At 33.7% G+C, this 14,982-nt stretch overlaps 1 protein-coding gene across 1 annotated transcript; it reads left to right on the forward strand.

The window, feature by feature from the left end:
- Window positions 1-11,048: 11,048 nt before the first annotated feature.
- On the forward strand, window positions 11,049-14,559 carry LOC139872533 (phosphoribosylaminoimidazole-succinocarboxamide synthase, chloroplastic-like). Its single transcript, XM_071860422.1, has 12 exons — window positions 11,049-11,530; window positions 11,743-11,844; window positions 11,936-12,065; window positions 12,147-12,239; window positions 12,345-12,433; window positions 12,645-12,725; window positions 12,856-12,945; window positions 13,074-13,163; window positions 13,475-13,525; window positions 13,622-13,668; window positions 13,925-13,982; window positions 14,210-14,559. Exons 1-12 carry the CDS (start codon window positions 11,189-11,191, stop codon window positions 14,270-14,272), a joined length of 1,236 nt encoding a protein of 411 aa, XP_071716523.1. The 5' UTR covers window positions 11,049-11,188; the 3' UTR covers window positions 14,273-14,559.
- The last annotated feature ends 423 nt before the right edge of the window (window positions 14,560-14,982 follow it).

The raw sequence follows: 14,982 nt of genomic DNA on the forward strand, positions 1-14,982 counted from the left end.
TCATAATACTTATAATACTAATTATAATATGTAAAAATAATTTATATATATTAAATTCGAATTTTTAAAGAATATACAAAAAAAAGCAATTCGATAAAAAATATAGAAAATACCTCAAGTACTTTCCCAAGTTTGTGAGAGAGTTTTTCCAAAGATTTGATACAAGTTTTTATGAAATGGAAGTGGGTATTTATAGGAAAAAAAAATGGTTGGTGAAAAGAAAAAATATAAATAAAATAAAGGTGCCAATTTTGACAAAAAATAAAAACATGTTAAAAATGTTTTTAATAAGTTTTTGTTTTTGAAAATATTTAGTCAAAATTCATGGGCTCATTATTTAATTTATAAAAAAAATCTCTTTTTTATAAGCTAAAAATATATATATAATGATTAAAATAACTTATCATTTAATTAATAATTATGTTTCATATAGTTTTAAATATAATACGCATTAATATTAATATTAACTAAAGTTGTTTTATATAATTAGTGTAAACTTTAGTTAACAAAAAGTGTCGACTAAAAATAAATATTTGATCAATGTCAAATTTAATTATATATTAAGTATGGATAACAACCCTATAGTCAAATTAGTCAATTCAGGTATGGAAATATGAGGGTTGTTATAACGAGGTACTCAATTCACCCAGGAAATGGGAAAATGTACCACGATCTCAAGAAGTTTTATTGGTGGCCTAATATGAAGACAGAAATTTCTACTTATGTAAGCAAATGTTTGACGTGTGCAAAGGTCAAAGCTGAGCACCAAAAGCCGTCAGGATTACTGCAACAACCAGAAATTCTGCAGTGGAAATGGGAAAGAATAACCATGGATTTCATTACGAAATTGCCAAGGACTGCAAGTAGTCATGATACTATTTGGGTGATAGTTGATCGTCTAACTAAATCAGCTCACTTCCTACCAATAAAGGAGACAGACAGTATGGAGAAATTAGCACGCCTATATTTGAAGGAAGTAGTTTCCAGGCATGGTGTACCTATCTCCATCATATCTGATCGCGACACCCGATTCACATCACGTTTCTGGCAGTCATTACAAAAAGCATTGGGAACTCGATTAGATATGAGCACCGCTTATCACCCACAGACAGATGGTCAAAGTGAAAGAACAATACAAACATTAGAAGACATGTTACGAGCATGCGTGATTGACTTTGGAACCAGTTGGGATCGACACTTACCGTTGGCAGAATTTTCATACAATAACAGCTATCATACGAGCATCAACGCAGCGCCATTTGAAGCACTTTATGGTAGAAAGTGCAAATCTCCTATCTGTTGGAGTGAAGTAGGAGAAAAACAACTTACTGGACCAGAAATTATTCATGAAACCACCGACAAGATCATTCAAATACAACAGCGATTGAAAACGGCCATGAGTCGCCAAAAGAGTTATGCTGATGTAAGAAGAAAACCGCTAGAATTTCAAGTGGGCGACAAAGTCATGTTGAAAGTGTCACCCTAGAAAGGTGTTGTACGATTCGGTAAACGAGGAAAGCTAAGTCCTAGGTACGTAGGACCCTTTGAAATCACCGAAAGAATTGGAACAGTTGCTTATCGATTAAAGCTACCGCAAGAACTTAGTAGTGTTCATGACACATTTCACGTGTCAAATTTAAAGAAATGTTTAGCTGAAGAGGATGTCGTAATTCCTCTTGACTAAATACGAATCAATGATAAACTCCATTTTATCGAAGAACCTGTTGAAATCATGGACCGTGAGGTCAAACAATTAAAACAAAGCAAAATACCAATAGTTAGAGTTCGTTGGAACACTACACGAGGACCCGAGTTTACTTGGGAACGTGAGGATCAAATGAAGCAAAAGTATCCACATTTGTTCACTGATATCGCTCATAAAACAGGTACTACTCAAAATTTCGGGACGAAATTTTCTTTAACGGGGAGGTTATGTGATGACCCGGAAAATTTGGACTAATTTAAACCAATTCTCTATATGATTTAATATTATGTAAATATACATATATATACATACATATATATATATATATATATATATATATATATATATATATATATATATATTAATATGTACAAGTAAAACACTAATTGCACTGTAAAAACGACTTTGCTACAGTAAAATACTATTTGCTACAGTAAAATACTATTTGCTACAGTAAAACACTATTTGCTACAGTGGAACCGTATTTTGCTACAGTGCTACAGTGAAACCGGAAAACAAAACGGAAACCGTATTTGCTACAGTGATTGCTACAGTAAACACTATTTGATGTCGACGAACTAGCAAACAAAAACGGAAAAGGTGGCCATGCGATCGCATGGCAAAAACACTGAAAACTCATGCGATCGCATGAGCTACAGTAAATCGAAAAGTAATATAAATACGCCAGTTTTCTGCACGACTCAGCACACATTCACTTCTTTTATTCTTCTGTAAGAGTAAATGATAATTATAATTTATAATTTATAATTTAAATAATAATAATAAGGTATATACGAGGGTATTTTTAATTCGGGTTTTCAAATCGCTTTAAGCTAAGGAAATATTGGGTATTGTTCGGGGTATTGTTCTTGAATCCAAGGCCAACCATACAGTCATCTACCATCATTACGTCTACGCAATTTGCCTACAATATTGAGTCTCAATATTGAACAGTGAGTTTATAGTCTCCCTTTTTAAATACTTTAAATATTTTTGGGCTGAGAATACATGCAATTTATTTAAACGCAATAAGACACAAGTACATACTAAATTCTACACTGAGTTAAACCGAAAATCCCTTAGCTTTGGTAACTAGTAGCTGCCAGTACATAGGATATGGACTGGTGGGCGCGAATAATTGTATATGGATCCATAGGGCTTGACATCCCCGTCCGAGCTAGAGCGCTAGCATTTTAACGGACATATGTTATTTGAGTTTAAGACACGTTAGTTTACGTGTATTAAAACGAATGGGGTAATTATCACTATAGCGTTAAGTTTAGTTACCAGGGTGCTCTGTTACGTAGAATCTATTGATAAACTTTTGATGAAATCTTGTGGTCTATCTTTATATATGTTTATGACTCGAGCAATTAAACCTATAACTCACCAACATTCGTGTTGACTTTTTAGCATGTTTTATTCTCAGGTCCTTAGAATGCTTCCGCTGTGATGTGCTTGTTGCCTGCATGGAGTCTCTCATGCTTTGTACAAAGTTTATTGCATTCAAAATAAAACTGCGTTGTGTAATAAATAATTGGACTGTGATGTCAACCTGTAAATTAAAGACTTATGTATTTCGGGGTTTTGCTTATACCTAAGCACTCGCCCACATGTTTATAACTTTCTATGTTTAGAAAGTTACTTATTTTAATGAATGCAATATTTTATCAAAACGTATCATATAGAGGTCAAAACCTCACTGTGAAATCAATGATTAACGTGCCGCGTCAATAGCGATTTTGACGGGTCGTTACAACGTTGTCTTATTGCTCGACTCGACGCGTTTCAAAGTAAAAGTCAACTATATCATGCAAGTCAAACAAAGTCAACTGAAGTCAAACCGAAAGTCAAACTTGGTCAATGTGTTCAACTAAAGTCAACATCAGTAGGTTCATGTCAAATATTGGTCAACATGTCAAACCTAAGTCAAACAATATGTTTTAGGTCATGAATGATCATTTTCACAATTTCAGTTTATCGTTATGCACAAAGTTCATGAACACGTAGCATACTTAGCACATTATCTCATAGTATAAAAATTAAGTAAACATGACAAATTCCAGATCATAAATATACTTAAAATAGATTCCAAAAAGTCCAGCCAGGGACTCATACGACAATTAAAAGTCAGGAATCAGAAGGGATACATTTGGGGTTTGCCAAGTCAGTTTCTGACCACGCACTGATTTCATTTTGGCTATAACCGGAGTTAGGAACATGAAATTGATACAAGACTAGTGGAAATAGTTCAAAGACAAATCCAAGTAACACATATAAAAAATATAGCAACTTTTGTTTAGCCAATTTGTACAGTTTATTCGTGCAAGTTGAACATTTAGTTTTCAGCTCAAATCAGAATTCACATTAAGTATGGCTCTATTGTGCCCAATGCATAAGTTTTCAGAGATTGACATAAACTAACAATAAGTCACATATCATGTTTAGTTTCATTTTATAGAAGCATACATGCTCATGCAATACACACAATCCACAGAGTACAAAACCGTGAGCATGTTACAGATTCGATTCTCATTTAGCTAGTCACATTCGCACGCGATTATCCTAAGATCTAGATACAATTAGCCTATGATATCCACATGAAAAGTGAAGTAATTTTTGTCTATATTTCAAATATGCAATGCTTTAATCACATAAGTTAACACATTTTATTATACAAGGTTATTTTCATGCAAGTACTGTATAAAACTACTTTTACACTAATTCAAGAATATCTCGGGTTATACATAAGCAAACGACATGATATCCTAGTCTAAATTGAGTGTTTTTAAATTATATTTCCATTGGTATAAGTTTCACATGCCAATTCATTGTCTAACAATTCCAGATTTCTGATCAAGCAACAAAAACACAACGATAATTCAAATCGACATAACTTAATCATACGGAAAAGAAATCAAGCGAATCCAAAGCCTAAACTCAATAGTTCGCAAGGAATATGATTATAACATAATAATTAACATTTGAAAAAATTAATTTTTCTGATCATGCAAAAACAAATTCGTTTTTACACCCTAGCGCATCAAACAATCAAAATAACGATAACGATTAACACGTACGCGTATAGACTTGAGCAATTGACAACATAACTATGAAACTCTCATAAAAATCAGATTTTAAGAATTAGGGTTCATGTAAATATACCTTAGATCGCTAAAAGAATTATACCAACGCGTAGAGGAGATCGAGAATTGCAACGTTCGTGTTCAACGTTTTATCAAAAAATTAAAATTGAAGGTATGGCGATGGTGATGATGGTCGACAAGGAGGGAGGGAGAGGGATCGACTGCTCAAAATTTGATGTAGGGGATTATGACTAAATTAGGTTAACACATGATATTTATATCTAGCCCTAAATCCACAATTAACACATAAGTCCCTAAAGTTACAAAAATTAAAATAAAAGGGGTGAGGGGAGTGGGGTCGGCCGAATGGCCCATGGGGATGAATCCCAGGCTCTCGTTTTGCAATTCCGTGTAATCGTGGTCCGTTTTAAGTGTCGTTTAGTCGTACCAAAGGCCCGGAACGCTAACCCGATCGTTAAACGCAACCAATCGCTTAATTTATTAAAAACCCAATAAATTAAATATTTTAAAAAGTTAATAATTAATAAAATTAATTATTAAAATAAACCCGTGTGTTTCGTTGCTCAAAAAGCTATTATTAAAATCGTATCGTTTTTATCGTATTTCATTATCCGAAATATTTATTTGAATTAATATCAACCCATATTAATTATTGTAACCCTCCGAAGATCAAGTATGCATTTATTACACATAAACCCATAAAAGTTAAATTATCGCCGTTAAATAAACTAACAGAAGGTTAACGGAAGTAACCGAAAAATCAGGGTTGTTACATTACCCATCTGTTATTGAAAATTTCATCCCGAAATTTTAGTGATCGTCCACTGAAGTAGTTTCCTCGGGAAACAATTGCGGATACTTCAGCCTCATCTGGTTTTCATGCTCCCACGTGAACTCTGGTCCTCTTCTCGCGTTCCACCGAACTTTAACGATAGGAATTCTGCTTTGCTTCAATTGTTTGACCACTCGGCCCAAGATTTTAGCAGGTTCCTCAATGAAATGAAGTTTGTCGTCGATACGTAGTTCCTCTAAAGGAATAATCAAATTATCATCGGCTAGGCACTTCTTTAGATTGGATACATGGAAAACGTCATGAATACTGCTGAGTGCTTGTGGCAGTTCCAATCTGTAAGCTACCGGTCCAACTCTTTCAGTTATCTCAAATGGTCCAACATATCTAGGACTCAGTTTACCTCGTTTCCCAAATCGTACAACGCCCTTCCAAGGTGATACCTTAAGCATAACCTTGTCACCAACTTGGAACTCTATGTCCTTTCGTCTAACATCGACGTAACTCTTTTGACGACTTTGAGCCGTTCTCAGTCGTTCCTGAATCTGTAGGACTTTCTCAGTTGTCTCCTGAATAATCTCAGGACCTGTCAACTGACTATCTCCCAATTCGCCCCAACAAACGGGAGATCTACACTTCCTTCCATACAACGCTTCGAAAGGTGCAGCCTTAATGCTCGCATGGTAGCTGTTATTGTATGAGAACTCAGCCAGTGGTAAATACTTATCCCATCCGTTTCCGAAATCAATAACACACGCTCTCAACATGTCCTCAAAAGTCTGAATAGTTCGTTCGCTCTGGCCATCCGTCTGGGGGGTGATATGCTGTACTCATATCTAGACGGGTCCCCATTGCTTTCTGTAATGATTGCCAAAACCTGGAAGTAAATCTGCTGTCGCGGTCGGATATAATAGATATAGGCACTCCATGCCTAGAGACGACTTCCTTAATGTAGATCTGAGCCAACTTCTCCATTTTATCAGTTTCCCTTATCGGTAAGAAGTGTGCAAACTTAGTGAGACGATCCACGATAACCCAAATAGTATCGTGACCTCCCGCCGTTCTTGGTAGTTTCGTAATGAAGTCCATGGAAATACCTTCCCACTTCTACTGGGGAATCTCTGAGTTAATAATCCTGATGGCTTCTGATGTTCAGCCTTGACTTTAGCGCAAGTCAAACACTTCTCGACATAGGTAGCAATGTCAGCTTTCAAATTTGGCCACCAATAAAACGCCTTCAAATCTTGGTACATCTTATCTGATCCCGGATGAATTGAGTATCTCGACTTGTGTGCTTCCTCCAACACTAGTTCTCTCAATCCACCAAACTTTGGTACCCAAATTCAGTTAGAAAAAAAGATATAAAAATCACAAAATCACTCATCCCCTTATCCCACCAAGTACCACTTAGCGCTTGATCTTTGCCCTATATATATATATATATATATATATATATATATATATATATATATATATATATATATATATATATATATATATATATATATATATATATATATATATATATATATATATATATATATATATATATATATATAGTCAAAAGTTCAAACGAGAATCAGAAAAAATGTGAGAACCGCGAGAACTTTTAATTTTCATAGATTTTTCACATGTAATTAGATTGAATCACCTATAGATGTTGATGGAGAGTAAAAATTAACATAAAATAGTTTGAAAAAAACTTATATTTTAACAATATAATCAGATATGTAGTTTCTCGTTCACATGTGCATATTTGTTTTGTAAACATGTGAACATTTCATGTAATTAGCAATTTAACATGTAATTTGCGGTAATGAACATATGTTTATTAATGTATGAGCACTAATTAACATTTACATGTAATTTGTTTCATATAAATGCATAAAAACTATGAAATTAAAGAGTTCTCGCAGTTTTCGCCCTTTATATATATATATATATATATATATATCACCTTTTCAATTTTCATTGTGAGCGGACAAAATAATCAGTAAAAAGGCAGATTCTTGCTCAAGCGTTGGGATTGGGTTTCGATTTGGTAGTTCCATTTGCTAAAAAGGCAGATTCCATTATGAGGTATGTTTGGGTCGAGTTACGTGGAATATCGACCAAGTCTGTGTCGATCGAAAGCATCACGAAGATTGCAAGGAGTGTGAGTAAGGTTTTGAAGGTGGCTCGTTCTCCGGCGCAGTTGTGAGCATTGGTTCCTTGTTTGCTTTTATTGAGATTACGAACATGAAACTTATTAACGAGCTCGTTCCCACTAACTTAATCTCTTCGACTATCACTAAAGGAATTTTTTGGGCTAATGATGTGGCAGACGTGTCGAGTTTTGAGAGATTGATGGCAAATAGATTTTTCTCGAAATTCTTGGCTTCTTCAATTTCAGTTTTACTCGTGTTTGATTCGGACGTGACTAACAATGTTCGGGTGGAGTTGGTTTTTCCTTCTGCGAAAACGCCCATTTCGTTGGTTTATGTGAGCCAAATTGGTTCTATTCAAGCTTGATTAGGCGGTGTTGGTTTGAACTTTCGCGATAACGTTATCGTGAATTCGTGTTTGGTGGTTCAAGTTGAGCACAGTGCTTTCCTAGATAATGGATGTGATCCTCATGTTATTGTGATTGAACCTTAGGCCTAGGATTAGGCTCACTTGTTGTTTTATGTAGCCCAAACTATGCAGGTTATGCTTCTATTAGACTTTGGGTATGTTTTTTTGTTGGGTGATGGGCCGGGGCTGAAGGCCCATTCTTTGTCTGTTAATGTTGCTCTTTCTCAGCAGGATGTACATGTTTGTGGCGTGAGAGATTTCTTGTGGTAAATCTCGGGTGAAGTATAATAAAAGCAAGGCTATTGTTGTTTCGCCTTCGTGTATTGGTAATGATTCCAGCATTAAAATAGCTAATGTTAACAATGTGAGCTAGGTTGAGGATTTTAAATCTTTTAATCTTATGTCGAAAGTGATTTTTATATGTTTCTTCAAAGTGTTGGCAGCATTGACACTTCTTTGGGCAAATACTCTAACTTTTTGGAAGAGGTTATGAAAGTTTTTAGTCGTGTTGAAGTTAAGATTATTAACTCGAAGAAGGCCCTTATACTTAAAAAGGCTAAGCTTAGGAAAATTCATAGGGCGGAGTTGAGAAACTTTTACATCGACAACAAATGAATCTTTAGTGTCATGTTTATAGTCTCTCTTCGGTTTGGTTGGATTTTGCGGGCTGTTGGTCTTTGTCGCTTGTTTAGTGTGCTTAGTTGGTATGTTTTGTTTATTTTGTTCGAGATTTGTTTCTCTTTGTAGGTTGGTTTTGGTTTATGTTGTACGTTGGGTATGTAGTTTGTTTGTGCTTCGTTTTGTTTTGGGCTTTGTCACCGGTTTGTTGTACCAATGTTTTAGATTTTTATTTTTTTTGATGATCTTTTTTGGTCATATAAGGGAATTGATATTTCCAAACTTGTTTTTGATAAATCCACAAAAAGTCACTAAACTGCCCTTAATGATGTGTTATATAAAAATTTCATTTCAAAATATTGGAGGGCATAACTGGAAAGTAACAACAAAAATGTGTGGATCTATCAAAAATATGTTTAGAAATATCAACTCCCGTCATATAAAGTTAAGTTATACGGAGTAGTTTGAAAAAAAAATAATAATTTGGTCTAATAATATTAGTAAAGTTTAATTGTAAATTTAATTATGGTCACAAGTGAGAGGAAGAAGATGAGGTGACAAGCGGCCCCTGTGAAACCAATCATGGTGTCCACAATTCTAAACTACGATTTTTCTACCACCAATATTTATTTATTTTGAATATTTATTTCACGATAATTACTATTATTACTATTGACTTTCGAAACACCACCGACGCCTTTCATAGCTCTCTCTTGTTTTTATCCGTTTATTAACAAATGAAATAATTATAGGTTGTTACTTGATTAAAGGCATTAATTGTGTATAACACAAGTTTAATTATCTACTTTTTTAATTCACCACACACCATATAACAATTTTGACAACCACAATTTGAAAAGAAGATTTGTTTTTTTATTCGGCCAAATCTTTTTTTTGTTAGAGATGTCATTATAAAGTTTGAATACGTATACAGTAATGTATTATAATCAAGATTTTGCAATGATCTAAAACTAAGTAACCCGTACTATTTATCATTTTATGTTACGTTTTCAAGACAAATGTACTACAGTAATATTATAATTTATAAAATACTTATATGTTTAATCTCTCACATTAACTCGTATATATATACTTACAAATCCATTTCATTTGCTAAAAAAAGCTCTGAAATCAACATAAAACTACACGTTGATAAAAATTGTTAAACACTACTAAGTGGTAAGTTTTTCTACTTCGTACACTATGAATGCAAGGATATAAGTTGATAGAGTCATGATGACGTGGATCCCACATAACCCTATAAATAGATGAACAACGTCCAATGGTAGTTACGTTAGTTTATATAAGTTGGACCCTCGTACGGATGGAAGGAGATACTCCGTATTTTTTTTGATTCTAGGGTCACAAACACACAATGCATAAAGGACTACCCTCTTATGTGCGCCGACACTAGGTCAACTGTTACAGTTGGTACCCATTTTATTTCAAGTAAGTGAAACTGTTAAGTACGGAGTACATTCTATTGTTACCTGTTGGGCTATTGGATACATAGTAGACCAATCAGTATTTGGGCTTTATCTTATACAAAAGCCAACACTTCAACACCCAAAACTTTAAAGCCCAAACTCGAATATGATGTTGATTGCTGATGGCCGATAACTGATTGGTTTTCTATTTCAATTTCAATCTTACATAATTTTTTAAACCCCAATAATAATAGAAAGGAAAAAAATTTATGTGAGGTGTCCCAATTTTATTTTACAATTTTTTTTTATAAAAAATTTCCTACTTATTGGCCGGAGGTCTACTCGGAAGCAATCTCTTTATCTGTCGAATAGAGAGAGATGACTTTCTCCACTTTTGATAGTGTTTTCACTCTGGGTAAAAACTAACTTGTCTTTATTCTCGGATAGAGGAATGATTGTTTATATCTCACCTCCCCATACACCACTTATGCGGTATTGAGTTTTGTTATTGTTGTTGTTGTTGTGAATTTTATAAGAGGGGTTAGTTATTATATTTACAAATAAAGGGAGATAAATTAATATTTCATTCGTTTCAAAAAACTGTTTACTTTTTTATTTTCATTTGTTTTAAAATTATTATTTCTTTTTGTAAATAAGTATTAAATATCATTAAAATTTCAATTACGTCTTTTTAATTTTAAAAATTTAACTTTAAATATAATAATAATTAATTTATTAGTTATTTTTTATAATTAAATTAAAAATGAAGGACAAATTAAACAAATTGAGTGATTAATAATAAAAAAATATTTAGTAGATTTACATGTGTAATGCTAACTAGAAAATAAGCTGCCCAAAACCCTAGTACCTACTACAATCTCCCTTCATCGCATAAAAGTGTTTGATTCCTTCTTTATATCTCAAATCCGTCGTCACTTTTTCCTCAACAATGGCGTGAATTTGAAAATTAAGGAGAATTCAACATACAATGGCGTGTATTCCAGGCTTAAACCCTACCAAAACCCTAGGCACCATTTCATCATCATCATCGTCAGTATCTTCAATTAACAAAAATTTACTTTTTTCGATTTCAGCAAACTCTGATTTCAAAATTGCCCAAATAAAAAAGCAGAAATTGCCAAGGATTTGTACTGTAATGGCAACTAAGCAGCAGCATCATCAGCAAGATGAATTGAATTTGAATGCTTTAACAAATAGTGATCGCAGAGATGAAGTTATAATCGCTGCGAAAAGTTCGCTTTCGAATTGCCTTTCGGAAACGAACCTTCATCTTACCATTCCTGCTCTCAAATCCAAAACAAGAGGAAAGGTAAACAACAGATAATTACTTATTCAATAGGTAACCTGTAGTGTTTGCTGACATGGCAATTATATAAGTGGTCACAATCATTAAAATTAGTTATAAGTCAATAACTGAAAGTTTGATATGTACGATGGAAGCGTTCTAACGCTCGATACTCGAAGAAATATGTATATGCATTCTTTATTGTTAGTTGAAAATGTTAAGATGACATTTTATAGGTAAGGGATATTTACGATGGAGGGGATTATCTTGTATTAGTTACAACAGATCGACAAAGTGCTTTTGATAGGGTTCTTGCTTCAATTCCTTTTAAAGGCCAGGTATTTTAAATCTATGTGTTTTGATTAGTTAAATCAACAGAGTGCAGTTGTCGGAAGGTGGATTGATGAAGTTGCTGTTGATACTTCATAGGTTCTTAATGATACAAGTTTATGGTGGTTCAATCAAACTCAACATATTGCTCCAAATGCCATAATAGCAGTCCCTGATAAAAATGTTACTATTGCAAAGAAATGTTCTGTTTTTCCTGTCGAATTTGTTGGTATGTGCTGCCACATTGACGTGTAGGATGTTTTCATTTTCCCTTTATTTTCAATAATATAGTTTTGTTAAACTTGTCTAGTTAGAGGTTATGTAACTGGAAGTACTGATACATCATTATGGACTGTTTACAAGAACGGAGTGCGGAATTACTGTGGCAATGCGCTTTCTGAAGGTTTGTAGTCAATACATGTGTGCTGTCTACCATCAGAATCATTTGAGTTTTTTATGTTTTGGTTTCTTTATACTTGTGAGACGGGTTTTTAACAATTTGCAATAGGAATGGTGAAAAATGAGAAGCTACCTGCAAATATAATTACACCAACTACTAAAGCTGCAGATCATGATGTTCCTATTACTCCAGACGAGGTTTGTATAATGATCTATGCTTCAGTATTATTTATGAAACACAACACTGCTTACTGTAAAGTTTGTCAAAATGAAGTGGTTCATATTATCTAAAATGCATTTTAATTGATACAATCTTCTCAAACGATTCATTATACTAGTAACATTATTATTATCATGATAATTCTATTGTCAACTATTTATCCATATGGAATTCTGTATCTATTTGCAGATTGTAAAACAAGGGTTGATGAGTCAAACTGATTATGATGAAGCGAGTAGGAAAGCTTTAAATTTGTTCGAGTATGGCCAGGTAATTTATTTTATTTAAAGTCCCAGTGGTATATCTGTATTATGTATTATCATTTATCTTTTAATCTTTTGTCATTGTGACGATCTGAGTGGCTGTTTATTATTTGGGTGACTTTTATTTTAATTTGCAGCGTGTGGCATCACAACATGGTTTGATATTAGTCGATACAAAATATGAATTTGGAAAGGGCCCTGATGGTTCGGTACTATTGATCGATGAGGTATGTGTCTCTAATTGTTTACCCCTTGCTCTTATTTGCATTCACACACCTTGTAAGTATAACAAATAACGCATGTTGACCAATTCAGATTGATAATAGAAATAGTGATCATTTAATCATCTATGCAGGTTCATACACCCGATTCAAGCAGATACTGGTTAGCCCATTCTTATGAGTCCCGGTTTCAGAATGGTCTTGAACCCGAAAATATCGATAAGGTTCAGTTTTTCTCTTTGGATACTTACTACGACCTCCAAGCTTCTTTGACCTTAAAATTCAATTATCTACCTTCTTGGTTGTTTATCTCATAAATTTACAATGTTTTTTCCTGACAAATGTTTAGTTTGGTTCTCGGTTCGAGATTTATCCAATAATCTGTCCGGATTGGTCTGGTCTGGTTATAACAAACTGAACCATTCTTCTGATCTTTAAATGACTTTTTAGGTTTAAGTTTCTAGATTAAAACAAAACCAATTATGTGTTCTATTCAATTTTAGTTGACGGATCACGGATGTGATTTTTTTTTTAGGAGTTTCTAAGGTTGTGGTTTAAAGATCACTGCAATCCTTATGAGGACAAGGTAATTTATGACATACTTCGACAGCTTTTTTATTCAAATATTTTTTGCTTAAAACTGATTTGTTTTATAAATATTCTGAACCTTTCCCCCCTTTAGGTACTCCCTGATGCTCCAGAAGAGCTTGTTATGGAACTCGCTTGGCGGTATGCCTTCGCTACATTATAAGTGATTTATGTTTTGAACCATTATACTTGTCACAAATTAATCACAATTCTTGTGGAATTGATTAAAGAATGCTAAAATTTGAAGATGTTATGAAATGTAAATAGAAAAGAAAAACCATCACATAATGTGTTAAGAATAATTCCCTCTTAGATAGTGTGATTTTTTTACTTTTTTTTTTTGTTCTTTAAAAGAATTTTAGTTGAGCAGCTGAAAATATGTCTTTTTGAATTGCAGATACATTTTCTTGTTCGAGACAATAACAAAATCAAGATTTCAGATACTTGAGATCAAGGTAAAACTTTCGAATATCCTCATAGTTGATAAACTAACTCTACTCTTGGAGTGTTTCACTCGGGGTGGAGAAAGGACTTCTCTTTATTCTAGGGTAGAGGAAGGATTGTCTACGTTCCACCTCCCCCATACCCCACAAAATGGGATTGGGTGTGTTGTTGTTGTTGTTGTTGTTGTTGATAAACTAAGTGAACGATAGTACCCTAAATTGTTTCTTTGTGCGTGCAGGAACCTTTACATGATCGAATAACTCGCAATGTAGCAGAGGCATTATTATCACTACAGAACTAGTTTCAATCAGTCCGCTTAATAATCGATAAGTTTGTGTTTTTTCCTGTTGTAGAAGATCAAGCTCCTTGAAGCATTAGGCACCTGTAAACAACCGTTAAACATAAATGAAGTTTCAATTACAGGAATACATTTTGCTGACATGTTATGATTAATTTTTATCACTTATTATGCATTGGCAACAAGATTTATTTTGATAATAGGTCTTTTGCTTAATGCAAAAATTAAATACCAACGCCTGAGTTAACTGGTATCAATTTGAACGATTTCGGCGTATCAGTCAATGACATTTCGTGTTATTTTGTTTTTTTCTCCATGTTTTGCCTGTATATACATAAGACCCAAATTGTAAGCATTCTGGCTATGAATACACCCACATACTTGTATTAATCACACTAACAAAATCATTAGCCCACCTAATATCTCGTGATCCCTAATTTGTTTTGGAGATTGCATGAACAGTTGCAGTTTGCTCCGGATTCATCTCTTCAAGGATTGTTACGGTATGTCGAAACAGTTTGATCTTTTCTCCATCTTTTGCCTGTATATACATATATAAGACACAAATTGTAAGCATTATGGCTATGAATACACTAACAAAATCATTAGCCCAATTAATAATACCTTTTCTGTCAGCTCCCTAAATTGTTTTGAAGTTTGCCTGAGCAGTCAAACTCTTACAGTTACAATTTGATTGATCCCGATTTTTGTTT

Source organism: Rutidosis leptorrhynchoides, chromosome 10, assembly GCF_046630445.1.
Source record: "Rutidosis leptorrhynchoides isolate AG116_Rl617_1_P2 chromosome 10, CSIRO_AGI_Rlap_v1, whole genome shotgun sequence".
NCBI lineage: Eukaryota > Viridiplantae > Streptophyta > Magnoliopsida > Asterales > Asteraceae > Rutidosis > Rutidosis leptorrhynchoides.

What these genes read in the sequence shown, in the direction of transcription:
- LOC139872533 (XM_071860422.1), top strand. Translation starts at nt 11,189, where the DNA reads ATGGCGTGTATTCCAGGCTTAAACCCTACCAAAACCCTAGGCACCATT. An exon ending in AATCCAAAACAAGAGGAAAG is followed by an intron (nt 11,531 to 11,742) that starts GTAAACAACAGA and finishes GACATTTTATAG; the next exon opens with GTAAGGGATATTTACGATGG. An exon ending in CAATTCCTTTTAAAGGCCAG is followed by an intron (nt 11,845 to 11,935) that starts GTATTTTAAATC and finishes GATACTTCATAG; the next exon opens with GTTCTTAATGATACAAGTTT.